At 47.2% G+C, this 21,305-nt stretch overlaps 1 protein-coding gene across 1 annotated transcript in view; it reads left to right on the top strand.

The window, feature by feature from the left end:
- Positions 1-21,305, top strand: part of COX10 (cytochrome c oxidase assembly factor heme A:farnesyltransferase COX10) — a 110,397-nt gene that overhangs the window by 77,520 nt on the left and 11,572 nt on the right. The window contains exon 6 of the mRNA XM_079903872.1: positions 18,502-18,734. Within this exon, the coding sequence (XP_079759998.1) occupies positions 18,502-18,734 (233 nt within the window). The remainder of the gene's footprint in view (positions 1-18,501; positions 18,735-21,305) is intronic.

The raw sequence follows: 21,305 nt of genomic DNA, 5'->3' as shown, positions 1-21,305 counted from the left end.
GGTGCAGTTTGCATGTGCCTGGCTGCCTTCTCTGCGCTCCTAGGTGGCTTCCCTTCTAGAAAAACACGACAGGGAGGGTTCGGAGCTGGCAGAGGAAATAGTGCCTTCTTGCTTACTTACTTTATTCTTTATTCCAGAAAGGATTAGAGGCTTCATAAGACTATTAGTAAAGTAGAGAAATATGTAAAGAAAGTCGGGGTTACAGAAAATAGAATGGGGATAAATGGTAAGATCACAAGAAAAGCATATCAAATTCACATAGTTAATAAGGTTGAACTGTAAATGTCATTCTACATTTCCTGGTGAAACCACACTTACATCATAATGAAAAGCATTATATGCGTTATTTATATTTAAGTCTCACTATAGCACTGTGAGGTAGATGCTTTTTTTTTTTTTTTTTGTGGTGCGCGGGCCTCTCACTGTTGTGGCCTCTCCCGCTGCGGAGCACAGGCTCTGGACGCGCAGGCTCAGCGGCCATGGCTCACGGGCCCAGCCGCTCCGCGGCGTGTGGGATCTTCCCGGACCGGGGCACGAACCCGCGTCCCCTGCATCGGCAGGCGGACCCCCAACCACTGTGCCACCAGGGAAGCCCAGGTAGATGCTTTTAAATTCCTCCCAGTACTCACGTGAGAAAACTGGGGATCCAAGTACGATGAATAAATTTGGCCTCGGCCACTTGACTCCACACCCTGAGTTCCTAACAGCTGCACATAACTCTGTGTAAAAGTCTCCCTGTCCATGAGAAGAAAACACCACTCCAGGGAGACCAATCTTCTGCCTCTTAGTTCTTAAAAAGTAAGAAAGAAGGGGCACTTGGATGATATTAGAGGAGCGGCCTCAGTGACTTCTGTAGCGGCGGCAAATCATGGATTTCAAAGGCATCGCTGGGTACAAGCCAGAGACAGGACACCAAACACCAGCTCCCATTGGGACCCATGGCGAGTGCATGCGTGGCCTCGACACGAGCGGGGAGGGGAATGGACTCACTGGCCCTTCAGCCTGACCCAGGGTTAAACCGACATGGTGAAAAGAAAGAAGAGAGGAGCTGCCTGTGTGAGTGCGTCCCAGGTGAGGGCCATGACCAGAGATGCTCGGGGACAGCACTCTGCCACAAGTGTGACCGTCATGTGTGCTGAAGTCAAGGGGCCCGTCCTCCCAGCTTACCCAGGACGGGCCTGCTTTATACCCGTTGTCCCAGCAGAATTGTGGGAGGTGTCCCCTCTCCCTGTCAGCAGTGTCCAGCTTGAGTGTTGACCAAATGCCACCTACATGAAGGGAGTGACGGTGACAATTGTGATGTTCACAGAATTCCCTTACTTTTAAGGATGTTTCATACAAATTCCAATTGTTTATTTTGCCTCGAAGAGAAGAAAGAGCATAAATGGAAAGTACGATGTACCTAAATCAGTTTGCGGGTAGGCATTGTCATACCGACCCCTTTAAATAGCTTTTTATTCAATGACTCTCAATATCTTTATGTCTTATAAATTGGAAAAGATAAATAAGGTCAGCTGACTTGTTTGGACACTCCTGGCCAGACTGTCATGGCTCTGGTCATCGCTGTGCGGGGGGGACTTGGGCTTAGAGCTCCCTTTCATTCTCAGACAAAGAACATTCCCGAGAACTCACCTTGCTGGTGAGGAAACCCACTGAGGAGGTTGAATCTGCAGACTCAAAGGCAAGAGTGAAGGTAGACGTCAGAGGAGCTGACGTTCTTATCAAGAAGGTCATATAATCCCATAGCGTTAGGAAATAATGAAAACATCTGTGTGAAACTTTTGAAAATTGTAAAGCGCTATAGAATTTAAAGACTCATTCAGTTTTTCAGAAAAAAGGCAGATTTGGTATAATCCAATTTTAACTTGATGATCGGAAAAAGTGAATTAGCAATCTTTAAAAACTGTATGCAAGAGAAAACATCTCAGTCTTCAGATGTTTTTCGTGTGGTCATTGCAGTCTAGGAAAAACGTTATCTCATTCACTGAGCCTGGGCAAGTCAGTGAATGGCTCTTCCCACACCATCACTTCCTCACGTGCAGGGTGAGATCGTATCTCCTACCTTGTTCATCTCATAGCGTTGTTGGGGGGACAACGTAAGATCGATAAAACCATGTAAACTGAAGTGCATTGTTGGGGAGTGGGTTTGACACTCCAGAGGAACGTAGAGTTGTTTGCAGAACTTCCATCTTTTTCCAAATCTGCTTTGAAATACAAATATTTTCATACTTATCAGGCAATAACATAAAAAAGAAATTCAGATTCGTTTCAAGGGATGGGGAAAAGGAAGCAAAACACTTGGCAGATAAGGGAACTCAGAAGATGAAAGTGCATGTTTCCATTTTCACGGTTAAGTTGGTCCAGCCAGCGGCAGGTTAGTGAATGCTTCGTTCATCCTGTCATTATCAGGACGCATTTATGGAGGATGTCGTCCCTTAGAGGATGTGCTGGTTGCTAGAGTGACGAAGAGGCAAATGACATGGGCTCCATTCGTGGAATCCAATTGGAGAGAGCGGGGCACACAAGCATGAGGACCCTAAGTGCTGTCCAAGGTACAGCTCACTCAACAAATGTAATTTTTGAATACACCTGCCAACCAGACAGACCCCACGCCAGACACTGGAGGGGTAGCGGTAGAACCTGTGCTGGGGGGTGCCCAGGGGAGGTGGGAGCACAGAGAACCTGACCCAGACCGAGGAGGTCAGGGCGACCATCAGGGAGTGGGGTCTTAGAGCTGAGGACCGAAGGGTGAGTAGGCATGGGACCTCCGGCTCTCCTTTCTGCCCCTCCCTCCCCCGTCTGCGCCCTGTCACTGGTCCTCTTCCCATCTCACTCCTCCCCTGAGGTGCTGCCCTCCACACTGCTGTGCCCACAGCCCAGACTCCTCTTCCGAGCCTGGACCCTTTGAAATTCTCTTCTGGGTGCCCTGCGGCATCTCACATTCCGTAAGCTCATCATTTTCTCTCCCAAGTCTGTCTTTTTCCTTCTATGCTTGTTAATTTACATTCTAAAGTCAGGCACCTGGAACTCATTCTAGACTTTCTCTTTCTCTTATCCCCTTCATCTGACTATTCAACATATTGTGTCTTTTCCACCACCTGGGTCACCCTGGCGTGTGCCCTTTGACCATCCTCCATTTTGTGGGGTGATTCCAGCAGTGCCCCAGCCGCCATCTCTGCTTTCTCGCTCACCCCCTCTCCATCCATCTTCCACTCAGCTGGCAGATAAGCATCACACTCGTGTCTGGCTTAAAACTTTTTGGGGTCTTCCAAACATATTTGGGGAAAACATGTGTTTTAAATTCTTTACTATGTCATACAAGGCCTTTCAGAGTCTGGTCCTTTCTAGTCCTTCCAGCCTCATCCCTCTGTTCTCCTTTTTATTCACGCTTTTATGTTGTATTGTCACTAAGTGGAATTGCTGCGTTTTCCACCAAAATGCCCTGCTTTCTCTGAGCCCTGCCAGCTGTTAGCCTTGCCCTTCCATGCCCGGGTAGGTAGGTCTTCAGCTAAGCGGGGCTGCCCCCGGACGGATCGCTCTGTCCACACTCCAGTAACGGGGTGCTGGCCTTTGGTCTTGGTGGCTTTCTTGTTCTTTGTGCTTGTGTCTGCCACTGCACCACTCAGCACACTACACACCTGTCCTTGGGCGTCTTCCACTGCCATGTTGTGAGCTCTTCCAAGACGAAGACTGAGTCTTCCATCTGTGTATGTGCACTGCATAGGATTATTTATATAACACGAATATCCTGAGGGCCTAATATGCACCAGGCATGATTTTTAGTGCTGTGACACAGCAGACAACAGAACAGACGAAGACCCCGGACGCCATGGAGCATTCTTGCTCGCCACCACGTGTGGCAGCGGCACATCTCTTGGTGCTGAATGAGGGATGGGTAGGTGGGTGGACGGACAGATAGACGTTAGAGAAGTGGAAATGGCCTCCAGGCGAGGGAAGTACAGACACCGAGGAGTGAATGACATGGGACCTCAGGTGACGAGAAGGACGGGAGTGGAGAATTAATGAGAGAAAGTGAGGCCGAAAGTTAGAGGGAGCTTGCGGACCTTGGAGGACAACTTGACTTTGGTAGGTGGAGAAGCAAGCCAGGCAGGGTGGGCGTGGCCAGCAGAGGAGCAGAGCAGGAGTGCAAATACGTGTTTCAGGATGAAGACAGGTGACCGGGCTGGGCTTAGTGTGAAGGGTTCCTGGAGGAGAATAGTAAGGAAGGAAAGCTGGGGAGGAGGGCGAGGCAAATGTGCCTGCCGGCTGAGCTGTGAGGGCCTCCTGGAGGAAGTGGAGCGCTGTCCACGTTGTTCTGGAGCTCCTGACTCACTGGTCCGCAAGGCAGGAGGAAACAGAGGTCATCCCTGTTGGGAAGGAAGAAATGAAACAGACAAATACGATTGTTTACCTGGAAAATTCAGAGGAATTGACAAAAAAGCTGCTAGAACTAGTTAAGTGAATTTAGGAAGTGCACGAGATACAAGGTCAATAGACAAAAACCAACTCTAGGAGTTGCACTTCTGGGGTGACAGCTTGAGCTGCCCCGCAGACCCACCCCCAGTGAGACCAGGCCAGGCAAAGAAGTCTGAGATCTTAACACCCCTTCCCTGAGCTGTAACCCGTCTGCTCTTGACCTCTCACTTTTCTTAAATTCTGCAGCCCTCTGTGCCAGTACCACAGATTCATTATAAGGTAGAGAAGCAAAGCAGGCATTAGGACACAACCCCCAGAGAAGGTGTGGCCTCACAGCCTCACGACCACAGCAGAAATCCATGCCTTTTCAGTCGACGTTAAGACAGAAGGGCATACGCCCTACAGGGAAGCAGAACCCTGTAGAGTTCTCCACCTCCCCTCTGCCAAGAGTCGTCTCAAAGGCAGATGCTCTGAGCACCCAACCACCTAAATATAGACTTTTCTTCTCTCTTTTAATTTAACTCAGCGCTTCTCAAACTTCAGTGGACTTAGTCATTATTTTCCAGATTTGTACATATATAAGCTTGCATGTACTTTATGGTTGACTTCGGCGGGTCATGAAGGATGATTTTGAGTAGAATATATTTCCACCTTAGGGCTGACCGACACAGGCTGAATGAACTGCAGCTCAGTTGTGTCTCAAGAAAGGGAAATGCACCCAGTCCTCCCAAGGTGTCGCTCGCCAGGCTTCATGCTGTTGCCTTTCTTCTTGCTGAGCTGCAGTTTGTCTCTGTTGCTTCAGATATTGGAGAACGTGACACTGAATACATATTTAATAAACAAGGCAGGACTTCCCTGGTGGTGCAGTGTAAGAATCCGCCTGCCAATGCAGGGGACACGGGTTCGAGCCCTGGTCCAGGAAGATCCCACATGCCGCGGAGCAACTAAGCCCGCGAGCCACAACTACTGAGCCCACGTGCCACAACCACTGAAACCCGGGTGCTTAGAGCCCGTGCTCCGCAGCAAGAGAAGCCACTGCAATGAGAAGCCCGCGCACCGCAATGAAGAGTAGCCCCCGCTCGCTGCAACTAAAGAAAGTCCGCACGCAGCAACAAAGACCCAACGCAGCCAAAAATAAATATTAAAAAAAATAAAATAAACAAGGCATAGTAAGATAATTGGCTATTTTTGAAAGTCAATTACAGTAAAAATACACCCCTTACATCTTAGGCCATAGAAGTTTTCTCTAATTTTTTTGAGGATCAAAGGAAAAAAATCTTTACAGCTAAAATGCCATTTGATGACCATAAAAATCTATGAAATTGCATTATTATTTACTTCATTTTCCCAAGGAGGATACAGAGGACAGCACTTTTAATTATCTGTTGGTTACCTACATAAAATACCAATTCTGTGTGTCTAAAATTTTTACAGTTGAAAAAAAGAAGTGTCAGCCATTTGGGACTGCTTCTTATGTCTTTTTCACTAGTGGAAAGAAAAGGCATTTTTATATTTAGATGGCATGTTTGAATTCATCTTAACTCTTTCAGGGACCCAGTTATGAGTTACTCCGGTGGTCTCGTCTAGCGGGCACTGCGGCTCACAGTAATTGCCGGTGGTTGCTGGCGACATCCTTTGCAGCTTCTGTTTCCTGTGGAAACACTTGACCCCGTGGCTTTCTGCTTTCTACTCCAGTTCCGGGGCCTTTATGGTGGAATTACTTATCGGAGTCTTTAATGGCTCGGGGGCCACTTGGTGAACTTGAGTATGTTGTCCCCACGTCACTTAGGTGCATGCCTTACGCACACCGCTGGTCGCGGAGTCTCGGTGCGTTTGGTAAAGAGCTCAGCGTCTGCCTCTGAGAACGTCTGGAGAGGGGCTGCAGGGGTCAGATGGCACTGTCTTACCTCCAGGACTGGCTCTTCCCTGCAGACTTGACCTCTGTTAACTGTGGGCCACACCCCTGCATCTGTGCCCCTGAGGCTGTCGGCACAGCCGCAGCACCGCCCAGGGGACCACGGCTCTGGGAGCCTGGATGACTCGGGGTTGAGCAAGGCAAAACCAAGAAGGAATTTGAGACCTCTGGGCCCCCCGTTTTTCTGCTGTTTTGTATTCTCACCAGTAACTTCCTTCCTTCCTGCCTGCCACTTACATGTCACACGCGTATCCAGTGTCCTTGAACGCCCTCTGTGTGATGAAGCTCTGTATTTACTTGCAACATTGGTCCTAATTGGATAAAACGGTTCGTAGTTCTCGGGTGGCCGAGGGGAGGGCAGATGATGAGTGGTTAAAGTGAATGTCCTCAGTAGTTCTTCCTGAGACAGCCCTCGTTTCTTCCGAGGAGGATGAGACCAGGTGCTTTTGCACAGGTTTTCGCTGTCAGCATCTAACACTTGTTTTTGGCGGCTGGGGCCCCGTTTCTGCCTTCTGGGACCCAAGCTCCAGCCCTAGAGGGCAGCTTGCAGAGCGTGGGTGCCTGGCCTAGAGGCTCCCTGGGCCTCCCAGGCCCTCTGCCCCATCAGGGCCTTTCCTTCTGACTTAATATTTGGACAAGTGGTCCTTCTGCCACAGAGATGAGTGTTAAATCAGCCCCTCCACCTGGCTTTTCTTCTCTTTTTACAGCCAGACTTCCGGAAAGCATGGCACCCCTCACCCCTCCCACCCCCGTGTCGAGGCTGCTGCTCTCTGCGCTTCCACCTCATTCCTCTCTGCCTGTTGGGTCTTCAGGTCCCAATTCCACTTAAACTGACTCATGATAGACATGGAACCCTCAGCCTTGGCCCCCAGGTCTTCCGGCCGAGTCCTCTGTCCCAGTTCCCAGGCCCAGTGTGAGAAGACTTGCTGGCCCAAGTTCTGGTCCAGCGCCCTGGGCCAAGGGCAAGGCTTGTAGGGGCAGTTAAGTGGGGCGGGGGCGCGGATTCAGGGCACAGAGAGCACAAGGCCACGCCTCCAGGGCTGCTTTCCAACAGCTTGAGCCACCCTCGGCCTCATTCTACTTGGTCACCTTCTAACTGGGGCCCACCTCCCCACCCCCAGAGCACCCACTTGGCGTCAGATCCGTTCTGTGACCTGTAGGCAGAGCCTCCGGAAGACCTTCTGAGCTTAAACGTTCACTGTTTGCCTCAATGCACAGACCTGTGTGTGCTCTCACTGTCCTCCTGTATCTGGCGCTCTTCTCTAGGAGGGTTTCCTGGTTCTGTCAGAGTTGGAGCTTTCTGTTTTCTGTTCACTCTCCTGTTTGTTTTCAAAGAGGACAGAGGGATACATCTTTCTCTGAGTTGAAGTCCTTCAGACTTAAATTTCTAACATAGCTTATATATTTTTTTAAGTAATAACCTTTTTTCATGGTCTACCCTAATTAAAATTAATCTTTTTTAAGAATGTCAAGGCCAAATGTATTTTGTCTATATTTTAGAGTTACATACTTCCCTTGTTTAATTCATCAAAAATTTATTGATTACCTAGAATGGAAGCAGCACTGTCAGTTTTATTGTTATCATGCTCAAAAGGCTTATAATCTGGGTGGAAAAATTAGCCAAATGCATAAAATGCTTAGCAGACAAGATGGGGCAGCCTATAAACATGTGTTGACGGAAATAAATGAATTGGTACAAACAAGGAGGTCTCCGGGAGGTCAGAAAGGGGAGATTCGGATAAGGACCAGCTGGGCAATGAAAGCTTCCTGAAGAAGTCAGGCGTGGTCTGGGCCTACTTTTTTATTTTGATTCCGTCTCCTTTGAATTATCCATTTTCCAGCTTGGTCATGTTGACAGGGAAAGACTACATGTCAGCGTTAGTTTTCCCAACTTAATGGCTCCGATGAGAGTGCTCCATAACTGGTAAGCTTGAGGTGTGGGCTGTGAGCCGGAGAGACAGCGATAAGAGCAGAGTCGAAGGTGATTCAGAGAGGATAAATCAGAGCACTTGGAACTGGGGGCAGCCCATACCTGGTTTTGAAATGAATGATGAAGATTGAGTTTTCGGAGTGAAATTAATGGATTGTTTAGTTGGCATTATTAACTTAAAGAACGGGGTTTAGCTGAAGTATTATAGGGATTTACAGGAGACATTTTTCACATTTACTGAAGGTTTTACCAGTAAGCAGTTAAGCAAACGTAAACATCTTGCAGGCTGCAGGGAACCTGGGAGTGTTATTCATTCCCCCCCGTCACGCTGGTCTAGTAGACACGTAGCCGGCCCTGGGGAAGCTCTGCAGAGCTTCTGGGTGGTTACGATTAGTCTCTCGTTGTGTATATAATGCGAATGTAATAAGAACATAAACATTTTATAAGTGTAGAAATTTCTTTTTTTTTAGTGTTAACCAGTCATTTGGAGTGGCAGGAAGAACAGATTTGGTCTCAACTTAATAATAGTGGTGCTAACAGACAGAACTTTATCCTTAAAATAAAATCATTCAACGTATGAAACATACTAGGAAGAACCAGCAAAAGGCCTGTGTGCACGTCATTGTGACAAGTCATCAAGTGGCTCTATGAGAGAAACACGGGAGTTTTCTGAAAGTTAACATGCTTTTCTCTCATTGTCATAAGAAAAAAAAAAAGAAAGCATTTATGAAAGCATCGTGAGTTGTGAGCATTTGTTGACAGCAGTCATGGGGATGGAGGAATCCTTCAGCCCCCAGGCCCCTTTGTATAACCAGACAATACTTAGATATTGTAAGAAACATGAATATACAGAGTAACTATCGTATCGTAGCGACATAGCCAGTACCTTGCAGTCACGTGGGAAATAAGTCATAGGACCTTTTACTAATAACCTGGAGTCAGTTGGTCTAATGTCCTATCACTTTATTTCCTCCCTTTTCAAATAAGATGATGATGTGAAAAGACTCGACACCATCAAATGCTACTCCCATTGACTGCTGTTACGGGAGCAGTAGTCTTAAGATCGTGTTCTCTCTTTTGCCTGGTTTGTAAAGGTTTGTTTCAGCCAACATTTTGGGCCCCAGCCTTAGGTACAGGGCATGTAAAGATGAATGGTACAGAGTCGCACTGAAAAAGTGTACGTCGGGGATGGGTAGACAAGGCAGCAGAGGAGGTTAGCATGAGACCAAGAAGTGCTGTGACAGCAGAGGGCACGTGGACCACCCATGGGGGGCCAACAGGGAGGAGAGAGGGGTGAGGGAAGATGTTCTTGGAGGACGTGTTTTGATGTCAAGGCTGAATTTGGAGGATGAGTAAGAAATGGCCACACCAAAGATAAGAGAAGTGTCGCTGGGGGCAGGGTGTGGGGTCGTCCTGGGGCAGAGGAGCTGCACGCACTCGACAGCAGAGACCTTCCACCTAGACCACAGACTGCAGAACAGCAGCCACCAGACCAGATCCCGAGGAGGCACGTTTTTGTTTGGTGCACTGCTTTTCTGCAGTTGCCAGCGTTTAAAAATAGAAACTTTGCACATAAACCCACAGATTTCTAGGCTTCTTTGGCTCGCTCCCACGTGGAATCTGCCAGCGCAACCTGACTAGCAGTTCCCACAGTCCTCACGCCTCCTGTTTTTTCTTAAGTCCGCCCACTTTACGCTTCACATTGCCAGCCTGGTCCCTACAGATGTCCATGTTTGCAAACACTGTTTGGACCTGTGGACCAGAGGCGGTGCAGGAGATGCAACCTCCCACATCTGCACCCTCATGTCCAAGTAGCTGCACGTGCATGCAGCTCCCAGGAGTCTCCAGAGCTGTAGGGATGGATAGTTTTATTTCCTAGCTTCATTTTTTATAAATTGTGTTTTATTAAAGCTTTTCAAAGACTCCTAACAATTCACTGACCCTAAGTTTATGTAAGTGGACAAAGCTGCTTTTTTTTAATAGATTCCTATAAATTAAAAAGGGAGGGGGTCAGAATTAAACCATCTGGCTCAACCAGGAAAAAGGAAAAGTATGTGTCTCCCACCTAGGCAGGCCTAGGTGTTCCTCCCCGGGGCCTGGGGGTAATGGAGGAATTCCATAGGTGGTCCCGCCCTCAAGGATGTGAGAAAACACTGAGATTGGACCACTACACTAGAAACTTGCTTTTCATGGAGGAGATCGAACAATAGGAATCTTCTCTTTGAAAATTCCAGAGTCTTCGTACAAATAACATATTCTTAATTTGAGCTGAATTGATGGAGCGTCATTCAAGAGGTAACCATTCACTTCCTCCCTGAGTTAGAAGGCTGAATCTGAGAGGTCAACAGCGGGCCAGTGTTCCTTTGAGTGTTTTTTGTTTTTTTTTTCCCCTAACCTATCTTTCTTATCTTCCCCCTAGATTAATAAGATTCTTCAGTCAGTTTTCAAAAACTCATTCAGCTCAGACCTGCTTTGTTTTCCTCCTTAAAGTTTTACTTAATGTAGTACCACAGTCCCCATATTTTGAATATAATCATGCCAGAAATACATACTTATTCTTGCATTTCTCTTAAACATGTTGTAAAATTTAATTTTTTCCTGAAGCAGGTTACCATCATTTTATATGTAACTGATAGTCTTTCAAAACTTGCTGTAACTAATTTCCTTTTAAAGTATGTTGTGTGTCCTCATTGTCATCACATATTCCTTAAATTCTAAATTTACATCAGTCCCCTGCTACCTTCCAGTATCTGTAACTTCAGACTTGTTCAGAAATAGAAAACTCCTAAATCAGGTTCTGAAGAGATATTTTCAAAACAGTTATTTGTGAACACTTTTCCCAAAAACTCAGGTCAGAGCTCAAATGTGGGATTTATGTAGGAAATTAAAGTTAAATTGGCTTGGTTTGATTAAGGTTTTGAGTTTTCTTTTGTTTTTGAAGAAAGGGAATTTCGTTTTACAATTTAAAAATCATTTATTCTGGAAAAATGACCAAGAAGTATGAGATTCGTTTTTGTCTAAACCAATTACCTGCAGAGCTGCTTAAAATATAAAGCCTTCTTGATTTAATATAACATTTCATAGACCTCTCTGACACATCACTTAAACAGAAAGGCCACATTTCTCCAGTAAATTATTTAAAAGTCAGGTAATTTAAATTACATTTAAGTGTAATAAGTAGGTATCATATTAAAGCTTGTATTTTCTCATTTGTTCCTAATTTCTATAGATTCCACTTTGATAGAGCTACTAAGGATTGGTCCTTAGTAAACAAAGAAATACTAGATTTTATGGGAGGAATAAATAATTCATAGAAATGTGTTGACAAATCCCCCTCCCACTCGTATCTCTTAGTTTCTTTCCACGGTACCTTGGCCAGGAAAGGCACAAGTAGAAAGACCTCACGCTGGTGCTCAGTAGAAAGATCTCTCAATTTAAAATGTAATTCAGTTTTGGATGTGAGTTTGGAAATAAATCATCATTCCACCCTCAGCATGAGCCGTGAACCTATTTGCATGAGTGAGTGAAGGGATACAAAAGAATATTTTTTAGCTCAAGAAAATTGCTAGATCTTTTCCTGCCACCATTCCCCGCCCCCATCAAGTAGTGCTGTTTTCCTTATTCACACATTTTTTTTTCTGTTTTATTGACAATGAGGAATGTTTTGCAGCAGTATCACACCCCGTTCCCCTGCTTTTCTGATCTTTCCTTTATAAATTCACTCCAGCAACATCCACTCACAGAGATAACTCCTTGGTTCTTAATAAAAGCCATGACAGCTACTGTGGTAGACGTGTAAGCACACATTTTAAAAAAAAATGTTTGGGGGCTTCCCTGGTGGCACAGTGTTAAGAACCCGCCTGCCAATGCAGGGGACACGGGTTCGAGCCCTGGTCCGGGAAGATCCCACATGCCGCGGAGCACCTAAGCCCGCAACTAAGCCCGTGCGCCACAACTCCTGAAGCCCACACACCTAGACCCCCGTGCGCCACAACTCCTGAAGCCCGCACACCTAGACCCCGTGCTCCGCGACAAGAGAAGCCACCACAATGAGAAGCCCGCTCGCCGCAGAGAAAGCCCGCGCACAACAACGAAGACACAACGCAGCCAAAAATAAATAAATAAATAAATTTATTTTAAAAATGTTTTGCAGGTGATCAACCCAGTTTCTCCTGGTTCTGGTTTATTTGTTTGTAATTTGCTGTAATAAAATTAAATTCTTAATTTAAAGTTATAATTAGAGATAGAAATATTCTGCCATTTTAATTGTTATTATTAGAAGCATGCTTCACAGCCATCATACATTTATAATTTATGATTAAGAACTGACATTCTTGAGTATATATACCTGCGTTTTCATATTCTAGTATATATCCGTTACATCTTTATAATTTTGAAAAAATAAATCGGGAAACAATTTATTGCAAGTTTATCAGCCTCTACCTCCAGCTCTATTTAAATAAGTCCTCTATTTAATAACTGTTTCGTATCACCTGTTCTTTTTCTTGTAGCTGATGTTGCAACTTGAGAGTTCATAGTACTTGTGTTTGTTTAACGTCTGTCTTCCTTTCTAGACTAAACTCTGCTCTCTGTCTTGTTCACGGCTGCTGTACCCACACCCAGTGTAGCGGCTGGCTGTGTAGGCAGTGAGAGATTTGAATGAATAATGAATGAACACCTTGAGTGAGCACTCTTAAGTGCTTTATTTACATTATTGCATTTAATTCATAAGCAATTCTGTGGCGTAAGTGTCTCCCACTTCCCAGATGAAGGAACTGAGGCCAGCAGGTTAAATAATTTGCTCCAGGTCCCATAGCTCCATGGGGTGAAACCCCGGCCTTCCCCGTAGTCTTGTTACCGAGCCTTATGTGTAAGCCAGTTTGACTCGGGTTGCAATCTTGCCATCAAAAGAGTCCTAATACAACCCTTACTTTACAGTTGAGGAAACTAAGGACCAGAGAGGTTAAATAATCCGCCCACTTTTATGTAGATAGTTTACATCAGAGTTCTCATGAGAGAACTCGGAACCACCTGATTCCTGTACAACATGCTTAGTTATGCCGTATACAGAAACCAGAATGATAATATGAATAAAGAGTATCAAAGCATTTTCGGAAACATTTTTGTTGTGAAACGTTCCATGGGACACAATGGTAGAGAGAGCACACTGAACCCCAGGACACCCATCACCCAGAGTCAACAGTTATCAAGACGTTGCCACACTTGCTTCATCCTGCCCTTTCAGTGGCCAGAACACGTTAAGCCACATGACTAGGTTAGATTCAAGGTCTTTGGAACAGAGGGGTTGAGGGATACAGCTGAGTTCCTGCGTTAGCTGATGACAGATCTAGTTCACAGCGCTGAGTGCTTTCCACTGTAGTGACATTTATGTAAAGACAAGTGAAAGTGGGCGACTTACCAGGCCAGCACAGTCAGCACTGGAAGCAGAACAAGGGTGCAGGGTTCTGTCAGCTCAGCCTGCGTCAGCTTGGCCAGACGCAGGCCAGGTAGGACCAGCGTCACGTTGGTGATAGTGTAGCGGCGGGTCTCCAGATCACCTGGGTTCCTAACAAGTTCCCAGAGGGAACTTTGTGGACTCTGCATCTGCCCAGAGACCTCCCCATGGCCCTCCCTACCTCTGCTCTCTGGCCCCCAAAGCACGCTGCCCCGCCCTTTGCCTGCCTCCCATCCGTTTGGGTTGGGTTTGGCTTCAACATCCCCCGAACTTCCCGTGTCTGCTCCACACCTCTGCCCACACTGGGTTCCTGCTCCCGGAAGGCTCGCCCCTCACTTGACTGTTGCACCTGTTTCACTGTCGCCCACTGTGGGATAAGCACCCCCAGCATGAGGACCATGTCTGTCTTGCTCACCGTGTTACATCCCAGGTCTGTCCTTTGTTTCAAAGAAATGGAGTGCTTCCCAGTCATTTCCATGTCAGGGAATGCATAGGAAGTTAGGCCACGTGGGCAGAGGGGTGAACTGAAGGAGCTGTGAGCACACAGGAGGCTGCTCCCAGCTGAAGACCCCAACCTCCCAGCCCCCTGCAGCCCCCAGAAGTGAGAGCATCAGTAAATGGTATTAGACCAGTGCCCTCCACGTACCAGTTAGAGGGTGAACCCCGGGTTACCTGAATGAGCCCGCAAGGAAACCCGAGTACAGGTCCTGGTTCCGAGTCTCAGGTTCTCATCTGTAAAATGGGGATAATACTATCTATCTCAGTAAACTTGTCTGACTTTATTCATTTTTGTTTTGTTTTCAATGCCGCCGTGCCCAGTGTTGATACAGGTTCTGGGAATAGGCTTTCTCATATACTGCTGGTTGGAGTGTAAACTAGTATAAACTCTCGAGTACAGGCTGGGGTACAAGTCAGAACCCCTAAAAATGTTCATGTCATCTGACTTAGTGATCTGGGAACTTATCCTCAGAATGTATTATAGTCAGAGCTGTGAACAACGACCTGTCTATGAGATATTCATCCCAACATTATTTCTAATTAAAAACTGGAAAAATGCTGTGTCCAAAAAGACATATTGATTGAATTAATTGCGGTATATCCACGGAATAGGCCACTATGTAACTATTAATGATAATGGTGTGAAATAATTCTTAACTGCATAGGGAAAATATTAAGATATATTGAAAATAGAATAAGCAACAAAACCACAATTCATTGTGTTCTCAGTTTTTTTTTTTTTAAAAGAGCCAAGCAAAGTAATTCTTTCTTCATTTTTGGCTGCATTGGGTCTTTGTTGCTGCACGTGGGCTTTCTCTAGTTGCGGCGAGCAGGGGCTGCTCTTCATTGAGGTGCGTGGGCTTCTCATTGCGGTGGCTTCTCTTGTTGCGGAGCACGAGCTCTAGGCGCTCAGGCTTCAGTAGTTGTGGCGTGCAGGCTTCAGTAGTTGTGGCACGTGGGCTCTAGAGCGCAGTCTAAGTAGTTGTGGCGCACGGGCTTAGTTGCTCTGTGGCATGTGGCATCTTCCTGGACCAGGACTCGAACCCGTGTCCCCTGCATTGGCAGGCAGATTCTTAACCACTGCACCACCAGGGAAGTCCCTGTTCTCAGTTATTTTTAAAGTAGATGTATCATTGGAAAAAAAAAAAAAAAAACAGTGAAAGGCCCGCGTACCGCAAAAAAAAAAAAAAAAAAAAAAAAAAAAGTCTAGAAAGCTATAAACCAATGTTTCTTTGAAAAGCTAATTTAGAATATTTTGTGTGATTTTCTGTCCTTCCAAATTTTTGGAAATGAACATGTTACTTTTATGGGTTTTTTTCTGCCCTCTCTCCCTCCTTTCCTCAAATGTAGGGGGAAGAGTAAGTACTTTTTAAATTTTTTTTTAATTTTATTTTATTTATTTATTTTTCAGTACGCAGGCCTCTCACTGTTGTGGCCTCTCCCATTGCGGAGCACAGGCTCCGGATGCGCAGGCTCAGCGGCCATGGCCCACGGGCCCAGCCGCTCCACGGCATGTGGGATCCTCCCGGACCGGGGCACGAACCCGTGTCCCCTGCATCGACAGGTGGACTCTCAACCACTGTGCCACCAGGGAAGCCCCTTAATTTTATTTTTTAAAAATTTTTATCAGAGTATAGTTGATTTACAATGTTGTGTTAGTTTCAGGTATACAGCAAAGTGAATCAGTTATTCATATACAACTATCCACTCTTTTTTTAGGTTCTTTTCCCATATAGGCCATTACAGAGTATTGAGTAGAGGTCCCTGTGCTATACAGTAGGTTCTTATTAGTTATCTATTTTATATATAGTAGCGTGTATATGTCAATCTCAGTCTCCTGATTTACCCCTCCCCCCCTTATCCCCTGGTAACTATGTTTGTTTTCTACATCTGTGACTATACATTCCACATATAAGTGGTATCATATGATATTTGTCTTTCTCTGTCGGACTTAACTTCACTCAGTATGACAATCTCTAGTTCCATCCATGTTGCTGCAAAGGGCATTATTTTGTTCTTTTTTATTTATGGCTGAGTAACATTCCATTGTATATAAGTACCACATCTTTATCCATTCCTCTGTTGATAAACATATATGTTTATGAAAAATAAAGCACAGGAGTATAAACTTCACAGAATTAGTCATTGGGGCACTTTTACCCACAACACGAGCCGACCCCAGGCTCCTTGGACCGGGAAGGAAATGGGTTCCCTGAGTGTCTGGGCGCTGAGAGTGCTCACCCCTACCAGGGCGGATATCCTCATTTTTGTTTACATGGTTTGTCAACCTACCCAATTTTCATTCGTGCCCCTGAGCACGGATTTAAACACCAAACTTGAGTCTCATGATTTTCTGTGATTCCGACAAGGGTCAGAAACTAAACTTCCACGTAAAATCGCCTATCTCAATAAATTAAGTTCACGTGCACTTTTGTAAAAGGGCTTTTTACAACACTAATACCTTTGAATCCAACTGGCTTCCACAGTCCTTGGAGAAGGAGTGAACAGCCTTTTTTTTTTCCCCACAAGGTCCAATTCAGGAAAAATAAAAATGTTTATGAGCCACATTTTTCTTCCACCCTAATAAAACTAGCTTTTCAGAGTCCCATAGGGAAAAAAAAATCTGTTCTTATAAGCTATAAAGTACCTGATTGAAAGAAGAACAGCAGTTACAATTTTTGCACTGCTTCTCAGCCGTTTCAGTTCCACTTTCTGGACCAATGTGAGAGGTGACCCCAGGCGTCTTCCTCCCCGTGCCCCTGGAAAACAGTGTGTCTGCTCTACAGGGAAGTTAGGTGGTCCAGGTCACATGGTGTGTATCACATGGTGTTTATCCAGGTCACAGCAGAGAGAAATCTGCTTCAGTAGGTGTGAGGGAGAGAGTTGGGGCCGATGGCAGAGGGAGGGATGGGGAAGTCAAGGCTAGTTGGGTTTGGAGGGGATGGTCAGACCTTGGAGAAATGTGAACAAGGCCGTTGACGTGAGGATGTGGCTCAGTGGAGGGAGAAGGTGAAAGACAGACAGGGAGGGGATTACACAAGAGCAAAACTGGAGCGTTTACCTTTAAAAATGAGAGAGAAAATGGGAGGAAGAAGTCAAGATGAAGGTATCCATCACTCATAGTAAGAGGGAAGGATGTCTGTTGAGGGGTTGGGGGCTCCTCGCTCCCCCCCCCCCGCATCTTGTCTTTTCCTTGAGGGACAGGCAGGCAGTGTCAGGGACATGGCCGCACCCACACGCGTGCCTGTAGGGACGCGAGCCGGCCTCCCTAAAACCAGAGCCCCCTCGGAGCTGCACCCATGACGCCTGTGTCCCCATGGGCACCTGCTGGGGCCTGCGAGTGAGCCGTGGCTTCTCCAAGGAGGAGACAGGCTCAAGCGCCCTCCTTAGGTTTCTTCAGGGGAGGAAAGAAACATGCAGATGGGCAGGGACTAGTAGATGCAGTTTATCCACACTTTCGAAAAGCCTTTCACAAGAGGCCCCAGGAAGTCCACTGTATAAAGTAGGCTCTGTTGAGAACCAGGCTTGCGGTCATCGTTAGCGCTGTAGACTTTTATCTGACAATTTACATATAGGGCGTTGTGCCGCCTCTTTTGAAAACTGTGTGTCCATAAACCACGGTTCGGCCGGGCAGCGTGATCACCGCGGGCGGCCCCTGGTGTCTCATTGCTGGCCCAGAGCTGGTGCTGTGCTGAGCCTGTAATTTATTACACATAGTGGTACTCAGACACACTGTCCTTACGCATTAGTACTAACTGGGTGATGTTTTTAAATAAAGAATAAGTAAATGGACAGAACTGCTTCCAGAAGTAAGATACTGGTTTTTGCCCAAATCCTAAATCCTGGGTTCCGAAGGGTTCATCTGTCACGATCACTTAACTTCCCACCAGCTGTGCAACAGAACCGTGTGCAAAGCAGGTGCCTTGTTGGGCAGCCCTCGCGTCAGCCCTGGGAGGAGGGGGCGGTCACTGCTGCTCAGATAAGGACAGGGAGGCCGGGACATCCTGCGGCCTGGGAGGTGAGGCAGGGCCTCCTGTTGAATCCGGGCCTCGGCGGCCTCCACTCTCTTCACTTTGTTAGTCCCAGCTGGCAAAGCCAGGAGGAGCAGCCCGAGCTCCTACAAGCCAGTCCCTCCTCGTTGTAAATGTCATCCAGAGGATGTCCTGGTTCAGGGCAGAAGCCAGGCCAGCACCGCCCCCCAGCTCGCTTCCCTGTACCTGTGCCCCACGTCGTGATTGCCTGGAGCTGAAAGTGATGGCTCTGTGTCCCCTGCTCTCTCTCTTCCAGCCCGTTGCTAGCTGTGTCCTTTGCCACTTGCTGTGCAGTTCCGGGAGTTGCCCTTCTGACCTGGGGCGTAAACCCACTCACGGGAGCTCTGGGGCTCTTCAACATTTTCCTGTACACCTGCTGCTACACCCCGCTCAAGAGGATCAGCATCGCCAACACGTGGGTGGGAGCCGTCGTGGGGGCCATCCCTCCCCTCATGGGCTGGACCGCGGCCACGGGCAGCCTGGATGCTGGTGAGTGTCTCAGCGTCTCTCCACAGACCCGGGGCCTGGGTGCTGGCCCCGCGAGCTCAGGGGCTCTTCCATGCGCTAACACTGCTGGTCAGAGGCCACTTCCTTCCCTGAGCTGCGGTACTTGGTGGTAGATGCCGTTCTATTCAATACCAGTCCTTTGGCACGTGTGCGGTTGTGGCCGTTGGAAGTATCGAGTGTAGAGCTGCAGGGAGACCGTGTCAGCCTGGCGTCTGGGTGAACAGATGCTCTCACCAGTAGGGAAGGGCTGAGAGAAAACAAAGGGCAACAGGTAGAATGAGAAGAAAGCACCTGGAAGTCAGGAGCCAAGGCAGGCCTGGTGCTGTGTGGGGTCGGTCCCGATCCTGGAGTGGGTATCAGGGCCGGCCCGGGCACAGCGGATGCTGCCTCGTCAGCAGGCCTCCTGCACCAGCTCTTCGCTCCCCAAGAACCAGACTATTTTCCCCTCTTAGGAGAGGACAGACTATTTTCATTAGTTTCTAATTTATTTTTATATGATTTGCTTACATTTTTCATGCTGTCTACAATAAAACCATTGAAACATTCCTCCAGTTTTTTGGCTGGGATGTCACAAGTAAATTTGTGGGGTGAAAATAGCTCCTTTTTACCATCTGTAAGGGAAGTTTCACAGTCTAATTAGTCAAGTAATTATTGTTTTTCACCGACGCTTAGGAAGGAAGTGGTGAGGTTTCCTGCAATATATGTAAGTACATATTTTTCACATGAGCGATCAAAAGGCTGTTGGCCATAAACCGTTGCCCTAGAAGCCACGTTTCTGAAACGTTTTCGTAAAAGCTCTTACGTTCCCATTTGGAAGCTTACAGAGGTGATCGCACCTTTACCAGGATTGTCTCTTACAGTGGCTTTAATATCCTGTAAATGTTGGCGTTTCATGAATCTGCGAATATAATATTCTGAAACGTATGTGCCTGTTTGTTCTGTGATGAGCCTGAAGCCAGTCTCCTGTGAGCGGGAGATGGTGTCAGCCCATCGGTGAAGGGCTTGGCCCTGGGGGAGGGGGCTTGGGTTTGGGGCGCGCCCGCCCTTAGCTGGCTGCCCTTCAGAACCAAACTTGACGTCCTTACGCGGTGTCTCCTCGCCTCCCACCTGGAACTGGAAAGACCCTTCTCATGGAGCTGTTGTGAGGATTTGCTGACTTGTTATTGAATCTCCCTCAATCATAAAGCTGGTGTTAATTAGTACAGATGAAGGAAGGTGGTGAGATTTGATTCATTGGCAGAGTCTGAGCAGTTCCCGATTGTTCCCTGGCTGTTGTTTTGGGACAGGGAGATGCCTCCCGGCTTAGAGGGAAAGCACTGGGTCCATCAGCGATCTGTGTCTTGGGTGAGGGAAGTGGGAGGGAAAGCAGGGCTCTGGCATCCCTGGACCAGATGACGAATGAGCTCCCGCCCCCACCCTCCACCCCCGGTTTTCAGTTGTAAATTTAAAGAGCCCACCTGGGCACTGCCAAACCTCCTGGTCAGATTCCTGCTGTTCAGTTCAGCCTGGATCCCCACGCTTGACCCAGCTAGCCTCCCCCTGCTGTGCCCTCCAGGCCTTTCCAGTCATCGCCCAGACACTGGAAAGCAAGCAGGTCGCTCCCAGGCTCTGCCTCCCCGCCCGCCCCGCACTGTGTGCTCTGTCCCCATCCACGTCCTCCTGCCTAAGCCCTCGGATGCCTGCTCCAAGCCACCTGCCTGCCGGATGGACACAGCCCTGTTCAGTTTCCTCAAACCTGTCACAAGGAACAAGGCACCAGAAACTACCTTTTCTGTCCAGGGAATCCCAGCCAGGGCCAGGGTCAGGGCCAAGTGTGACAGCCCCAGGGACAGGTATCGCTTGGAGGTATGTGAGGGCTGTCCAGTCCAGGGCCGTGGAGAACTCAGTCACCTTTGTCATGCAGGGTCCTCGGACCCAGGTTCTTGCTGAAGGCTGGGGGCCCCTGGCAGTTTCCTGCGAAGAGCTTGGGCTTCAGCATGTGTTCGAGCTGCCTCCCTGGAGGCCAGAGAGAGAAGCTTTTCAGGTCCTCCCACTTAGGACGCACATCCAGGTGGAGCCCTTATTTGTTCAGCCACGTCCGGATCTGGCTAAAGTGCTAATGGGCATATTTAATTTTTTTTTTTTAATTTGAGGTATAGTATTTCTGCAATCCAAAGTTAATTGTTTGTATACAAACTCATTAATGAGGAACAGCTCAGGGCCAGGCTGTACCTTTTATAGGTAGCGGCCTGAAAATGCACGTTTGTCTTGAGAAACGAGACCCTTCATCTACCTGAGCTGACCCTGGTGTAAAGCACAGCAGCCTGAAAGGTTTGTAAAGCCACAAGAAGAAGGTCCTTTTGCAGTTGTTGTGATTGATTTCTATTATATCCCTTTTGTATAAATCTTGAAGGTGCATTGTGTGATTCTGCCCCCAGAATCCTTAATTACCACAGATCAAATCACACACCCAAAGCCTTGTGAGGTTTATACAGAAAGAGGAACGCTACTTTAAATAATGCTTGCAATTGCTTCAAAAGTTTCAAGACATTAATTTGATAGGTAGAGCCAACT

This window comes from Stenella coeruleoalba (genome assembly GCF_951394435.1).
Source record: "Stenella coeruleoalba genome assembly, chromosome: 19".
NCBI classification, from domain to species: Eukaryota; Metazoa; Chordata; class Mammalia; order Artiodactyla; family Delphinidae; genus Stenella; species Stenella coeruleoalba.
This window is presented reverse-complemented; position numbering and strand designations above follow the sequence as displayed.